This window comes from Geotrypetes seraphini, chromosome 1, assembly GCF_902459505.1.
Source record: "Geotrypetes seraphini chromosome 1, aGeoSer1.1, whole genome shotgun sequence".
Taxonomy (NCBI): Eukaryota; Metazoa; Chordata; class Amphibia; order Gymnophiona; family Dermophiidae; genus Geotrypetes; species Geotrypetes seraphini.
In genome coordinates, this window is record NC_047084.1 from 84,014,021 (window position 1) to 84,031,481 (window position 17,461).

General features: G+C 42.2%; 1 protein-coding gene across 3 annotated transcripts in view; it reads right to left on the reverse strand.

Annotated features, from left to right (window-relative positions):
• The window catches only part of DCC (DCC netrin 1 receptor), a 906,493-nt gene that overhangs the window by 822,776 nt on the left and 66,256 nt on the right, over positions 1 to 17,461 (reverse strand). For all 3 annotated transcript variants that reach the window (XM_033934276.1, XM_033934287.1, XM_033934268.1), the window contains exon 4: positions 8,291 to 8,427. In XM_033934276.1, coding sequence (XP_033790167.1) covers positions 8,291 to 8,427 — 137 coding nt within the window. The remainder of the gene's footprint in view (positions 1 to 8,290; positions 8,428 to 17,461) is intronic.

A 17,461-nucleotide genomic window follows, 5' to 3' on the forward strand; every position in this document is an offset into this window, starting at 1 on the left:
TAAATATATCTCCCTTACATTTTATTTCTTTCACCAGTGGGTTTTTTTCGTGTAGTATATGATATGTTGAACCATGAGGTTAATTATTTTATGTTTTATTAACATTTGATATACCACTTAAGCATATTACAGATCTAAGCAGTTTACAATAAAATACAGGTACTTAGAACCTGTTTGACGCAAGGGTTAGAGCTACAGCCTCAGCACTCCTTGTGACCCTGGGCAAGTCACTTAATCCCTTCATTGCCCCAGGTACGCTAGATAAAGTTTGATCCCACTGGGACAGATAGGGAAATATGATAAAGTGGTATATAAAAAATTATTTATTTGTATTGTATATTAGGATAAATGATGATATTATTATATGCAGGAAAATGAAATTATTGAATGATATTTATGTTACCTGTATATTTATGTTACCTGTATATGTGGAATATCTTTTGTCTTTCATTTGTATGACACTATTTTTGATTAAAAATCAATAAAGAATTAAAAAAATTAAATTAGATAAATAAATAAAATAACCACATACAGTATATTTAGAAGTTAAAGAGAATTGGCACCATCTCTGAGTCACACATACTTTGGCAATGAATAATAAAAATGTAATAAGATCTAAGGGGCTCATAATCGAAAGAGAAAAACGCCCAAAAACCAGCCTAAATCAGCACTTGGACGATCAGTCAAAAACGTGCAAGTACCGATAATAAAACCAGGTTTTGGACGTATTTATAAAGACCTAGGCCTTCATAGTGCCGCTGAATGACCATAGCTAAACGGGGCATGTCAGGAGGAGTGTCAAGGGCGGGATTTGGGCGAGACGTGGGCAGACTTAGACTTGCTGCCTCTTTTACAAAGCCGTGCAACAGCCCCGAAGCCCTTTAAATCTCTATGGGCTTCTGGGTCGTTAGTGCAGGGCATTGTAAAAGAGGCCGTTAGTCGTACTGCATGTATAACCAAAAGATATACAGCACAGGATCGACGGAACTTGGACATTGTGACTTGTACCATTTAAAACATGGTCTAAGTCACAAAAACCCACCTAAAGTCACCAGATAAGCATTGCAAACACGTAACCCCAGTGATCACCGACCCCCCACCTCCCATATTAATCACAACTTGAAAATTGTGCCTCCAGAACATCATCACCTGGTAGCCTGGCATAGGAAAGCCTAGTCATGCTGCACAGAAGCATCTTAAGCCATCTTGGGGGTGGGTTAGGAACCCATGGAGAGGAAAACCCATGCCCATAAGCTCTTGTAAATCACTGCATTGATACTGAAACATGTGCACTCCCTTATATACCTCCAAAACACTTTTTTACTGGCATATAAGTGGCTCCTGCAGCCGTAAGGGCTGTTGTGGTGGTAGATAAGAGGATCTAGGGGATTCTGGAGGTGGTTTGGGGGGCTTACTATGACCTATAAGGGAGCTATAGTGAGATGAAGACATGGCACCCTTTTTGTGAAGTTCACAGCAGTGCCTTGTAAGGTACCCCACTATTTAGGTGCCATGTCTGGATGTTCAGTCCATCACTTTACAGACCCCTCCCACGTCCAACAGGGCTTGTTCTAGGCGTTTTTGACTTGGACGAAAAGTTGTACGAAAATGTGGTATAAAGATGGACGATTTAGCAACTTGGATGATTTAGCAACTTGGATGATCAGATCGGCAGGACGTATACTTAGACGATTTTCAAAACGAAAAAAAATTTGGACGTATTTTTCAAAAATATGTCCTAAGCTGTTTTTTTACTTTGGACAACTTGCGACTTAGACGAAAACAGACTTAGACGTTCCTTTCGATTATGCCCCTCCATGTGAGTTACATTCTCAATATGAACCATGGACATTCCAAATAATATTAAGAATGAATCTAATTGGGTCCATTTATCTACAGTTTTGCTAATATGATCTAGAACCACAGACCAAAATTGTTGAACAAAGTTTTTTGTTTTGTTTTTCTTTCTGTTTTGTGATGGTGCTATTGCCATTTTCTTTTTGAGTAATCTACGATTTGAAACATTTTGTGGTTATTTCAGTATAAATTTTGTAACTTTTTATTGCTGGTTTCAGCCAAGCTGTTGTAAGTTATCAAAAGAAAACAATAAAGTTATTTGATAACAGAAAATAAAAATTCATTGTAATTATTGTAACACACAACAATAGTAGAATGTGAAAACAAGGAAATTACTCCCCAAATCCAGTGGTGCCCAACCGGCAAAACTTTTCTCTACAAGTTCTCATTACAGTAAGACTATCTGAAATCTTGAGACTCCCAAAATTGGCATATCCCAATGCCCACATCACTGCTGATTTACATGAAAATAATGTTTTAGGAAGCAAAAGTGTTTTGTTTTGTTTTTTTTCTCTGTTTCAAGGAGTCAATGACCTGATAGTTATGAATACAAAGGTAAAAGAATGCATAGAACAATTAAACTGGAACAAATATATGATATGATTTTGTTCTCTTAGGCTTCTGCAGCTGGTGCCATGATTGTTGCAGTTGTCCGGGTCTCTCTGGGTCTGTGTAAGTAGAATCAACATTTCAGCCATCATGATACGGCTTTGTTCAGGGTGTGGTTCTACCTACCCAGACGTGGTGAGACCCAGACAACTGCAACAATCATCATGCATTTTGAGTGGTCATATATTGAAATGTAATATTTTACTTTTATTATTTCCAAATACATTCACACGGACACCCACTCAAACCTTTCTCTCAGAGAATAAGGCTTGAGACCATGGACAGCTCCTTGGATACTGTTGCTTTTTCCTGTGCACATTAAGATATTCCAGTTACTTTTCCAAACTCTCAGCCAAGTATTCAATGTTCCTACCACTAGGATTGCCTTTTTGAACCATGTGCTGGCAAGTAAAGAAGCAACTAGGGATTAGTGCTGCCCAATTCGCTGATTCAAATCGATTCACTTCGGTGAATTGATTTGAATCAATTTGTTTTCCAATAAATTGAACTCACTAATTCAGTGAACAGCTCTCCTCTCCCAACCCCCTCCCCCCATGAGGCCCAGGGCCTCCTAAAGCAGCAGCAGCGGCAGAGGATGACTAGCAGATGAAATCTCTAAACAGGCTTATTCACAGCCTGCCTTACCAGGGCTTCCCCTTGCTCTGTCACTGATGATGATGCAGCAGAGGGAAGCCCTGGCAGGGCAAACCATGAACAAGCCTATTGAGAGCCTGCAACTACTAGCCATCCACCACTGCTGCTGCTGCTTTAGGAGACCCTGGAGGTATGTCAGGCCTCACTGGGGGAGGAATGGCTGGGAGAGGAGGGGTCAGTTGGAAAGTGATGCACAGGGGATGAGAGGGACAGAAAGCTGCCGCACAGGGAGATAGGAGGGAGAATTGAGTTGATTTGAAATTCAATAGGCTGAATCGAATGGAAAGTTGTTTCCCTGAATCAGGCAGCACTACTAGGGATTGCTTTTGAAAAAGGTAGGGCTTGGGTGGGGAGATTATGGAAGGTAGAGTCCTTTGGGAGATGGTATCTCTATGACATTGTGTGTTGAGGGACTATAAGGAGGGGTAAAGTAAGGTTCAGCTCCAGTCCCTATAGGTTAGCAGCACAATGAAACATGAATGGCACAGCTTGCTAGGTTGCGCAAATATTGCATTATTCATGCACTGTTGGTGCCACTAACCTGTGGTACTGAAACACTGCAGGATAGTGATTCCTGTGGCAAACTATCATGTTGTAAAAGGTCAATTTTTACTACACTTTAATAACTAACGACCTGAATATCGCTGCTAAACAGAAAATTTGTAAGCCCAGACTTGATCCGTCTCTTTTTAAATGGATAGTATTGATCTGTTCAGATAGATTTTTTTTGCCTAGTACTACCTGTATAAGGCCTGAAAATCCATGGATAAGCCAGTGAAAAGGAATTATTTAACTAGGCATTCACAAAGGGCACGGATGGGATCCGATCTGCGAGGGATCCGATCCGATCTGATCCGTGTCCAGGGGGGCTGATACAAGAATCGCCCTCATGCAAATGAGAACGATCGGAATCATGCCCCCATCCGACTGTCGGGATCGCTCTCTAGCGATCCTGATGCACATGCAGACCATCTGTAGATGGTCTACGCATGCTAAAGAGCAGCGACCTTTTTTTAAACTATCAGTTGTTTTTACTTTTTCTTTGCAAGCCCATGGTTTTAACCCGCTTTAAACCCGCGGGTTAAAACCACAGGCTCGTACTGCGGGGGAAGGGCAGGAGAGTTGGGGCAAGAGCAGGGCAGTGATTCGGGGCGGGCGTAGAGAAGAGGCGATTCGGGGCAGGCAGGAGATCGGGGCTGAGAGCAGAGAAGCAGGGCAGAGAGCTGGACGGCAGAAGGCAGGGCAGTCGGAATGGTCCTCAGCGAATGGTCCTCAGCAGTCGCTTATTTTTGGATAGGCCAGCCTAGTCAGTGTTGCTTTTTTATTTTAGTGAATCGCTTCCTGCCTGCATTTGAATGCCGTTCCCCCTCATTTGCATGTGCGGATCGGAGGACGATCAGGACAGAGGTTAGTCAATTGGATCGGAAGGAAATTGGGTCGTAAAGGGGTCGCTAAGTGGTCAGAAGTTGATCAGTGGGCTTAGTGAATCTAGCCCATAGACCCTGGTTGGAGCCTATTCTGTAAAGGAAGGTAGGCGCCTGGCCACGAGAGGGATGTCAGTGGATCAGGGGCTGTTCCCAACAGATGCACATACTGGGACATAATAGCGGGGATCCGTGCCCAATTTGCCTGCTGGAAGTTATAGAAGTTTTCAGCTGGCTTAAGTCCTCATGCTCAAAGTTCAGTACAGAATTTGGTGCCCAAAGATGAGCAGCAAATTTGGCAGATTGTTCATCCCGAAACACTGAATCTATTCTTTATTTATAAACTGAACTGTGCTCTTGTCTGCCTGTCAACTTTCATATCTTGCAAAAAGTATTCCTTTTAATGACTTTCTGTTTTAATATTTAGAATTGTACTCCACCTAGATCTGCTTGGCAGTATTCATGATGTGACAAATTTTAGACATAAACATAGCACCGAGTGCCAAATTTTAATCAGTGACAAATTTTTGGCCTTACTTTCTGCAGATTAAAAATCCCATTGTATCATTCCACCAATTCATTCAGAATTCTTTGGCAGGATATTATGATTCTAAATTGGCAGGAACTGATCATTATCATGCTCGTTGACTAATAAATGATACCTTTGGAGTTGTCTGGGAAGGTTTATTGATATACACTTTTATTCATTTTTTTTTTATTCTCTTTTTATGCATTCATTTAGGTTACTATGCTTTTCGTATTGTTTTGAATTCTATGAGACCTGGATTTTCTGGTCATTGGTGTCAGCTCTGTGGATGCAGTGACTGCTCAGACATTTTCACTGTGACTAGCAAGGGATGTTTTGAGCAGAATTCAGCATGCCCAACTGTTTTGAAAAGTATCGCAAGCCCTCAAAATCTCTTCATATCTGGTTTCCCTAGTCCTCTAAATATTCTTCATTCTTCGACCTCTAACCCTTTATTGTAGTTCCTTCCTATTACATCTCCTGTAAACCGTGCCAAGCTCTACGAACGTGGAGAAGATGTGGTATACAAACCTAAGGATTAGAATTAGAAGTGGAAAGCTCCCTAAGCAGGCAATGGAAAGAAAATAGACAGGCAGGCTTCCCACCCCCCAGGCAGGGCCTCCCTCCCTGAGGCAAGCAGGCAGGCAGGGCCTCCCACCCCGAACTCCCCCCATACCTTATTTAAGTTGCTCCGGCAGTCCGGTGGTCCTGCCCTTCCCTCCAGCTGACTCCCGACAAAGCAGCACAAAATATCACTGCCTCAATAGCATGTGGAGGATTAGAGCCTTCCGACAGCAACCAAAGCTGGCAATTATCCTGCACGGGCTGAGTACTTCCTTCTTTAAATGCCTTATGCGTGCAGAGCAAATTGGACCATCTTGCTGCCTCTGAGGATCCTTTTAGTAAAAGCACAGCTCTTTGGAGTGTGTGGTAGGCAGTTTGCTGGATGCATTTGGATTATTGGACGCTTTTAGGGTGGGGAAGAGAGAACAAACCCTTTTGAGGCAGTTACAAAGCATAAAAAAGAGCAGGATTCATCTTTGTCCAGCTGATGGTTTCCAGGATTTTATGCATGCGTCTGTTGGAGGGCTTTTCACGAAAGCAACTACTGGTAGTTAAGCGTCTTATCACACAGCGAGGGAGAGAGAGGAAGGGCAGCACAATGCTTTCTTACGTAGCTGGTGCTCTTGGGAGGAGCTGACAAAAAGATCAGGAACCGTGCAAAGTAACAGGCTAAAGGCAGGAACAGGCAGATCTGGTGCTTCCGACCATCCAAAAGCGGCACCTATTCCCTCCATCTGACTCCCGTCAGAGCGGCGCAAAAGGCAGGCACGTGCTTTTTGTGTCCCTGCCTTGTCCCGCGTTGCTCCATGAATGGATGAGCAGCGCGGGACAAGGCAGGCACGCAAAAAGCGCCCGCTTGCCTTTTGCACCGCTCTGACGGGAGTCAGCTGGAGGGAAGGGCAGGACCACTGGATAAACTTAATAAGGTAACGGGGGCAGGGGGTTGGGTATTCGCTCCATAAGACGCACCCTTATTTCCACCCACTTTTGAGGGGAAAAAAGTGCATCTTATAGAGCAAAAAATACGGTATGTTTTGATTTAAAGCACCTGTTTTTAAATGTACCAAATCTTTTCTGCATCACATAGTGCATTTTTTGTGCTTGCATATACTGTATACAGTCTGCTGAATTATTTGTGGTATCCAGTTCTTACTACTAAGAGGGGGACTTCATTAATGTGTGCTAGCTGGGTTAGCACGTGCCTGATGCTAAAGATACCCATAATAATAATAATAATAATAACAGCTTATATACCGCAGTACCGTGAAGTTCTATGCGGTTTACAAAAGATTAAACAAAGGTACAAATTGATTGACTTCAAGAGGGGTAGAAGAAAGAGAATTAATAGGACATATATTTCTATAAGTGTTGTTAGCGTTTAGCAAGCGCTAATCATTAGCAAGCACTAATGCAGTTAGCATGCGCTAATGCGATACTGTCTATTGATGAATTTCCCCCTAAGTTGTTAAAATCAAAAATTGTCTGCTTTCAACTTACACTTCTTTATTTCAAATATGAATTCACCTGGTTTATAGACTGTAAATTCTTATGCACGCCGGTCTTTTCTAAATATAAGTAAGAGTTTGATATATATAGCATTATCACAATCATTGAAGACAAATTTGGAACTCTGGAATTTAGAAATATATAGCTGTATATGTTTGCTAGAAGAAGCTGCTCAACCAATCAAATTCAGATCAGTACGGTCAGGGCCTTCAGGGGGTTGGGTGAATCCCCAGCCCTAGAGCCCTGCTTTTTTGTTTGTTTGTTTACTTTTTGCTTGATGGAGTTTGACTGGTTGAGCAGACCGCCTCCTCAACAAATCAAAATGCATCCAGCAAAATGTAAACAAACAAAAAAAAAAGCAGGGTTGTAGAGCTGGGGATTCACTGAATCTCCTGAAAGCCCTGATCAAGTTTTTAGTTTTTTTTTTAAGTCTTGATATATTGCACATCAAAAATCTGAGTGGTTAACAATTTAAAAATTTATATATAATAAACTAAAGGCTCCTTTTACTAAGGTGCGCTAGCGTTTTTACGCTAACGCCTCCATAGAGCTTGCGTTACTATTTTCCATGTAGCGCGGAGTTAGCGCGTGGGGCATTGTAGCGCGCGCTAAAAACACTAGCGCACCTTAGTAAAAGGAGCCCTAAGGATAATAAAATCAATTGATCACATGCCACTGACAATACCAGACGGGGGAGGGGAGTAAGAGAGAGGGAGATGCTGCAGCACTCGGAGCGATGCCAGATCTGGATAGCTGTTTGAGGGGCAATGCCCCCTCTCACCCCTCCAAACTATGCCCCTCCAAACAGTTAACAGAGAGAAGCTTAGTTATATTTTGCAAATTTTTTTTTCTGTGCAAACTAAACATTCCTTCCTAAACAAAACTTTCTGAATAAAAAAAAAATACACCTACAATCTAAACATACCAACAGAAAAAAAACAAACTATGATTGAGTAGCAGCATTTCTAATACAGCGTCTTAATTTTTTTAGCATACTAAGGATTGTCAACAAAGAGAGTCAGACAAACATGGGGCCTATTTGTAACTGAAGTTGACAAAGAACCTTTCTAATCTAGTACATCAGAAGCTAGGCTGTTTATGAGTGAGGATCTTCAACACATCAGCATAAAACACTGAAATGTGTACTTACCCATTACAGAGAGGTCTGCTGATGCACTGCTATTCTCCGTCATGTAAGTGACCACACAAGTGTATGTTCCAGTGTCATTATCTGTCACGTTGGATATAAGCAAGTTACTGCCACCCAGCAAAGAATATTTTCTGGACCTTTAAATGAATAATAAAATGTTTTGAAGGTGGCAATTACAGTAGCTCAGTAGATATTACAGCACCTTTAAATAGTACTCCAGTACTAAATAATAAAATGAGTTTATGAAAAACTTAGACCTTTTGATTGATTGATTTTTTTTGGCGCTAATAGCCTCTTTCACATCACCTTTTAACCACCTCAGCTCTTATTTTCGCTTCTTTCCACCATTATTAATACAGTGGAACCTTGGTTTACGAGCATAATTCGTTCCAGAAGCATGCTCGTAAACCAAATTGCTCGTATATCAAAGCAAGTTTCCCCATAGGAAGTAAGGGAAACTGCTTTGATTGGTTCCACCTCCTCCCCCACCGCCCCGAAGCTACCGGCGCTGCTCCATTCTCCCCCCCCTTGAGGAATCCGACGCTGTTCCAACCCCCCCCCCCCGCGATCCGGCATCCCCCCAGCGATCCGGCATCCCCCCACTCGCGTTGCTCCCCCTCCACCGCGATCCTACTTCCCCCCCCCGAGCAGTCAATGACCCCCTTTACCCAACTTGGCACCAGTGCCGGTGCCCGAAGATACTCCCTCTTCTGGCGTGGCTGGGCGGTGGGTCGGAGATCCTCCTTCTTCTGGTCTGGCCTGGGCTGGCTTTGAGCATTTGCGCATGCTCAAAGCCTTCTGGTCTCGCTCTCAATCTCGGAGAGAGCGAGACCAGAAGGCTTTGAGCATGCGCAAATGCTCAAAGCCAGTCCAGCCCAGCCCAGACCAGAAGGAGGATCTTCGGGCACCGGCACTGGTGCCAAGTCGGGTAAAGGATGTCATTGACTGCTCGGGGGGGGAGGGGGGTAAGTAGGATCGCAGTGGAGGGGGGGGCAATGCGAGCGGGGGGGATGCCGGATCGCGGGGGGGGGGGGGTGGCGCTCATACAGCGAGGCAAGCTCGGTTTACGAGGCACCAAGTTTGCAAATGTTTTGCTCGTCTTTCAAAACACTCGCAAACTGGTGCACTCGTAAACCGAGGTACCACTGTATATGGAATACATCTGGTCTGGGCTTTCACAATGGTATTTTTAAATAACACTCATGCCCGGTTTACAATCCTAACCTTTGCCACCAATCCTTTTAGCTTCTTTTTAACCATTTTCTTCATTTTATCATAGTCAACCTTTTAAAAATTAAATGTCGCTACAGTAGATTGCTTTAGTGATGTCACTCAGTTATCAGCTTAAATTTGATAATATTATGATCACTGTTTCCCAGCAGACCCAAAACAGTTACCTCCCGTACTATGCCCTGCATTCCACTAAGGACCAAATCTAAAATAGCTCCCCTCTTGGTTTCTGGACCAGTAGCTCCATGAAGCAGTCATTTATAATATCTAGGAATTACACCTTCCTAGCACTCTCTGATGTAACATTTATCCAGACAATGTTGGGGTAATTTAAATTATTTTTTGTCAACAAATCAAAGTATTCTGACAATTTTTACTTTATGAAACACTGATCTGATAACTTTATTAATCTGATCACACAACTTTATATCCCATTTTCGATCAGAAAAACATCCATGTTGAAAATGTCCAAATGCAGATCATTTGGACATGGGAGGGGCCAGCATAGTAATGGACTGGCCACATAGAAATCCCAACAGAGCAATGGAACACCTTAGAGGGCACTGCTGTGAACTTCACATAAAGGGTGCCAGATGTATATCTAACCATAACTCCCTTATAATTTATGGTGAGCACCCCAACCCCCCAACTCCCCACCAAAAAAAAACAAACTACAATACCATCTGTGTCCACCCCAATAGCACTTATGGCTGCAGGTGGCACCTATATGGCAATATATTAGGATTTGTGTGGACTCACACATTCTACCATAAATGTAGTGGCTAGACTGGCTTATGGGCCCAGGTCCTCCTCTCTATGGTTCACTAGCCCATCCTCCAGGCTATTTAAGACACCCGTATGCAGCTCTACTAGGCTTCCTCATACCAGATGCTGCTGTTTTAGAGAAAGGTATGTATCTTTTTGTTCTAATTTTTGTGTGGTGGAAAGGGGTCAGTGAGCACTGGGGGAGTGTGGAGGTGTCTTACCTTGATATAAATAGTGGTCATCTGGTCAGTTTTGGCACCTTTGTGGTACTTAGATGTTTGATTATCGCTACAAGATGTCCAAGTCTAACATGCCCTTAGGCACACCCAAAGTCTGTCCATAACACAACTCCACCATGCCCATCTCATGCTCTGGATGCACAGAGGCTGGGACACTTTGCTAGAAAGGCGGTTTTGATTATCGGCACTTGGACATCCTGGTGATTAAGATGTCCAAGTGCCGATTTAGGAGCTGAAGCTCAACCCAGAAAAAACAAAATTCTTTGTTGCCTCCCCTCACCCGCTTGACAATAAAACCCCACTATGCATCAATAAACTCAACTACCCTATTCAGCCCACCATGAAAATACTAGGTGTTATTCTAGACCAATGCCTAACAATGAAGGAACAAGAGGATTCCCTATTCAGAAAAGGTTTCCTTACTCTCTGGAAACTCAGAACCATTAAATCATACTTCGATACGTCAACATTCAAAATCCTAGTGCAATCCCTCATACCGAGTCAGCTTGACTACTGCAACATCACCTATCTAGCAATCTCACAAAAGAATATGAGACGTCTCCAAATAATGCAAAATGCTGCGGTCAGACTTATCTTCGGGCTGAAGAAATTCAACCATGTGACACCCTACTATTGGCAGCTGCACTGGCTACCAACGGAAGCCCAAGTAAGGTTTAAATGTGCTTGCCTCTGCTTCAAAGTACTATACGGCCTGACCCCCAAGTACATAACGGACCTTTTCGCATTTTCTAATAACAAACTCAAGGGAAACACACACCCAAAACTCATTTCCCCTCCAGTTAGAGGCTGCAAAATGAAAAAACACCACAAACACCTTCTCTCTCACCAAGCAGTCCTATGGGGCAAAGACCTAGACCAACTGACCAAGGCAACATCTTGATCACTCCAATTATAAAAACTCAAAAGAACCCCCAAACCTCCCGTTTAACTATAGACCTATCGCCAGCATCCCGCTAGTCACCAAAATAACAGAAGGGGCGGTAAATGCAGAACTCACCACATATTTGGACAAATTTGACATCTTACACGGCAACCAATTGGGTTTTCGTTCTGGCCATAGCAACAAAATCATCATAGCCTCTCTACTCGATCACCTGCACTCACTCTTCAGTCAAGGTTCCAGTGCCCTGATCTTGCAACTTGACCTAAGCAGTGCCTTTGACCACACCATTCTCCTAGACTGCCTTACACACATCGGCATCTCCGGCCAGGTTCTCAACTGGTTCCACGGGTTCCTAAGAAACAGATCTTACAAGGTGATCAAAAACGACTCTCTCTCCCACAGCTGGGACAATTCCTGAGGGGTTCCCCAGGGCTCACCCCTATCCCCCACCCTGTTCAACGTCTATCTCATCTCCATAGGTAACCTCCTGCACAGCCTCAAGCTCAAATTCTTCATTTACGCAGATGACATCACTATAGTCATCTCACTAACCAGTCTCACTCTAGAGGTGCTTAACTCTCTATCACACATACTCAGGCAGATAGAACTCTGGATGCTATCTTATAGATTAAAACTAAACTCTGACAAAACTAAATTCTTCCTGGCCACCCCCAACTACAAAATCAAAGATACCTCAATTCAAGTGAATGGATCAGACTTCCCCCTAGAACAAACCCTAAAAATACTAGGGGTCACCTTAGATAAACACCTATCCCTTGAGAAACACACTGACCTTACCGTCAGGAAAAGCTTCTCGATACTATGGAAACTCCGCACCATAAAAAAATACTTCGACGATAACTCATTCCGCCTGCTAGTACAAACCTCCATTCTCAGCATCCTGGATTATTGCAACATCATCTATCTGGGCTTCATGAAAAAAACTACCAGGAGACTAAAACTGATTCAGAACAGCGCCTTCCGCCTTATATTTGGCTTAAACAAATGGGAACACATCACCCCTTTCTACCATAGACTCCACTGGCTGCCATTCGAATCCAGAGTACTCTTCAAGTTTGCATGCCTCTGCTACAAAACTGTATTTGGTCTATCCCCAAGCTACCTCACCCCTCACTTCAAGCTAAATCACAACTATAAACACTCTCGCAGAACTCATTTGTTCGCCTTGCCCCCCCCCCTAAAATTATGCCAATTCAAAAGGTTCCTTGGCAAAACCTTCTCCTTCCAGGCAGCCAAACTAAACTCATGGCTATCCCAAATTGTTATTGACGCCCCTACCTACCTTGAGTTCAGAAAAAAAGCTCAAAACCCACCTTTTCCATGGACAGAACCCCTAACTCCTTCTCACTTCTCAACTCCCACCAACTCACGAGAACCTTCTTCTTCCCCTCTTATTGTACCCACCAAACCAATTTAACTCAATGACTGCACTTTCCTGTAAATACTACTGTACACTCTTGCATACTCCTGTCAACTACAATAACCTGTAACTCCAATGTTTCTCTATGTCTGTAATCTTAATTTAATTGCTGTGAACCGCCTAGAACTCTCTGGGTATGGCGGTATACAAAATAAAGTTATTATTATTATTATTAACTGCTTTCGCCCACTACATACGGGGAATTCAGGAAACGCCTAAAAACATACCTGTTCCAGAAATACCTAAACAATTGACCTGTTCTCCCTCTCCCTCCCCCCCTCCCTATTCCACCTGAACTTACAGCACTGTTATAAATATAATCTGTTATCTTCATCGTATCGTAACTTTACATTGCTACTTATCCCCAACAGGTCCTGTCGGACATTACCTACTAAAATGTACATATTACATTTTCGCTCAGCAAATTGTATTTCTTTACTATTGCCTCCTGAGGTCTCTGATCTCTGTATTTCTTCTGAATATCTACTTATTGTATTTCGCTGAATGTCCAGCACTCTTGATTGTAAACTGCCTAGAAGTCGCAAGATTGTGGTGGTATAGAAGAATAAAGTTATTATTATTATTATCTATGTTTTTTTTATTATGAGCATGATAGTGCGAAATCCATAATTAACAAAAAAATACACCCTCGCTTTCCTCAGTCCTAACATACCAGGCCTGGGCAGCCTTCTCTCATGAAACATTTTAAGCACAATGCAAAGTCAAAAATGTATCCCCATGGCCAGGCTTTCCTCTGTAGCTTTAGGGCTGGTTCCTTTCCACTCTTTTCTCACAGACTTTCTCCAAGTCCATGGCTTCAGGCTCTTCTTCAGTGTAAAGGGTTTGACCTTCTGTTTCCCTGGCCTGGGGCTCTTCCTCTAGTTCTCTGCTTATCCTCCCTCCCTTCTGCTTCCTCCTCTCTAACTGCAGAAGTCCTCTAACCCTTCCCTTGGGCCTCCTCCTTCCTTTGAGTTGCAGCTAGATGGTTTAGGGAATCTGAAGCTTCTCTGTTTAGCTGTCTTCCCTGTTTCCTAGGTTATACTGTAACCCTTTCATTCTATTGAGAACCTGTCTTCCTTCCCCCTCCCCAACCCCCCTCCCCCACCCCCAAGCTCTAACTTCCTTCTGGGGCTCCCTTTTGCTACTCAAAATGGAAAGAGGGACATGCATATGCCTAGTGGCATCTGGAGTGGACGTAGGTATTCTAACCTTGGGTACACCCTATTTATGCTAGGATTTTCTTTGCCTAAATGACTGTTCCTGTCCAAAACAGATACCTTCATAACAAACGCACTCACAAACTGCCCCTAACTATGCCTACTTTCTCATAGGCACCTACCTCAAAGTGGTAAGTGTCTATCAAGTTAGGCATCTAACATCAAATTAAGTCTAGCATCACCCTTGAGTCCATCTCCCTGTGTTATCATTACTATTATATGTCCCAAATCCCTCCCCCTACATCCCTATGCCCCCTAAGTTCAGCACCTCCCTTCTGTGTTCCTATTATCTCCCATATCTAACACCTTCCCTCCCATATACCTCTGTCATATACACCCTCCCAATCCTGCCATTGCTCATTTATGTCCATGTACCATCCCCATGCAGCATCTCCCTGTTCTCCTCTCCATGCCCTTTATTTCTCCTCTGTTTCTGTATATCTCCCTGTGTATTTCCCCGCTCTGTTATATGTTCAGTATTTCGCTCCTGCTTCCTTCATCCACTTAGTATAGCATCTCTCTTTTCCTTCCCTTCCCTTCAGATCCCCCCCACAAGTCCTATACCTCTGTACCTTCCCTCCAGTAGCCTCCCTCCCTCAGGTGGAGAACCCCTCTCTTATTTCCCTCTAACTCTAGGATCCACACACATACAGCTCCAGCAACTTCTCCCTTTCCTTCATCTCCAGCACCCACTCCTTTTCCTCCAATTCTAGCACCTCTCTCCCTTTGTTTCAGTTCCATCCCTCTCCTCATGTGGTTCTAGCATTATACCAATGGTTTCAGTCATTATAACAAGTAATCTGCTTTTATGTCTATCTAGTGGAGGTGTAGGAGATAACAATGTCCCACAGATTACCTCTTCATACGACAGCAGAACTGCAGTCTCCAGAATCAAATTAATATGTCCCCATATAGATTTACAAAAGTTGAGTATCAAAGGACAATAGAACAACAGATGATCCAGTGTCCCTATGTCTAGATGACAGTGCCAGGACTAGCTAACTTTTGTAATCTTGTCTAATTCCCCTTTTCAGACAAAAACATTCAGAAAATGTATTATTAATATATAGCCTGGCTGAGGGGGAACTATACAAAGTTTGAATCATTTGAATAAAACTGGAGCCTATACCAAACCATCGCTTGATACATGAAAGTCCATTCCACATGATCAAAGGCCTTCTCTGCATCCAAAGAGACAGAGAAAGCCGGATCATTCATTGTTTTTGATAAACTTAGCATATGAAATGACAATCTAGTATTATTTGAAGAATGTCTTTGAGCAACGAAACCAGTTTGGTACATACCGATCATATAAGGGAGAGTCTTGGCTAATCATAAAGCCAATAGCTTAGCCAGGAGTTTTCCATCCACATTAATTAAAGAAATAGGGGATCTTTATTTGGCTTCGGCAAAACAATGGTTAAAGATTCCGCTATAGTGCCTGAAATATAACCTTTAGTCAGTTGTGACTGATATAAATTTAGAAGATGAGGTAATAGTATAATTTGGAATGATTTGAAAAACTCCACTGTAAATCCATCACTACCCGGAGCGGATCCAACTCTGAGGGATTTCAATGCTGCCTGGAGTTCCTTAAGTGATATAGGCGCTTCAAGATTTCCTTTTATATGCTCAGGAATTTTTGGCCCATGAATTAACTTTAAAAATTCTAAACCCTCAATTTCTTTATTTGAATAAAGCTCAGAAGAATATAAAACTTTGTAATATTCCAAAAATTGTTTTAATATACTTCCAATTTGAATACGAGTTGTACCCTTCTCATCTTTAATGGCCCCAATCTTTTTTTTTTAACTTTATTTTTATTAAGGATTTAAAAATTATATCCAAAAACAAACTTGCTTAGGAAATACAGAATGTATTATACAAATAGGAAATTCAAACAAATAAATTAATCCATAAGTCTTTCTTAGATCACAATAAATCAGAATCGAGAAATCCAAGTGAAAATAAAGAGGAGGTTATTCTATCTTAGAAACAAGTATTAAGGCATGGCTTAATACTGATAGATAGATAGGACCATGTAACCGTCGGCGCAATGTGTGGCGGCGGCGAAGAAAGCAAATAGAATGCTAGGCATGATAAAGAAGGGAATTACGAGTAGATCAGAGAAAGTTATAATACCGCTCTACAGAGCCATGGTCAGACCGCACCTAGAATACTGCATCCAGCATTGGTCTCCATACCTAAAGAAGGATATAAAACTGCTAGAGAGGGGGCAGAGATAAGCAACAAAGCTAGTGAAAGGTATGGAGAACCTGGACTACGAGGAATGACTTAGGAGAACTGGGGTTCTCCCTTGAGAAGAGGAGACTGCAAGGAGATCTGATCGAGACTTTCAAAATACTGAAAGGATTTGACAAAATAAAGCAGGGGAAGCAGTTATTTACAATGTCCGATGTGACACGGACAAGAGGACATAAACTGAAGCTGAGGGGGGACAGGTCCAGTATGAATATCAGGAAGTTCTGTTTCATGCAGCGAGTGGTGGACACCTGGAATGCTCTCCCAGAGGAAGTAATTGCAGAATCCACTGTTCTAGGATTTAAGGGTAAATTAGATGCACATCTCCCTTGATAAGCATACGGTGATATGGGGTCTAAGACTAGGCCAGGGTACACCTGGTGGGGCCTCCGCGTGTATGGATCACCGGACTTGATGGACCCAGGGTCTGATCAGGAGATGGCAATTCTTATGTTCTTAACAGTTATCCCACATTTCAAATTAAACTGTTCAACAACACTAAGCAATCCCAGTAACCAATTTCTTCATATCAATAAATGCTCTTGGTTGTTCTGGGGAAAAGAACACATATTTTATCCCTAGATATTTTATTATACATTTACAAGGATAGGAGAGCAGAAATGAGGCACCCAAAGAAACCACTTCAAGTCTCATGGCAAGAAATAATTTTCTTCGTTCTTGAGTTTGTCTGGTAACATCTGGAAATATCCAGACTTTTTTTTACCGCAAAATGGTACCTGAGAATTTCTAAAGAATATTTTGAAGACAGCATTAATGTCCTTTTCAAACACAAAAGAAACCAATAAAGTTGCTCTTTCAGTATTTTCATTAATAGTAGATTCCAATAAACCCGTAACATTTAAAGAAGTATTAGCAGGACTTAATTGTAAATTCACTAGGTCAGATCCCATTTCTTTTTTCTTTGGCAAATAGTAGATACAATTTACTGGTGGAATATTATCAGAGGAAAAGTTTAAAATTTCAGATAGATATTTTTTCAAAAGTTCAATGAAAGTCATCACCAGAGATTTAGGGAAATTCAGAATTCTTATATTCAATCTGCGATTGAAGTTTTCTATTTGTTCAATCTTCCTGTTAAGAGCAATTCTTTCC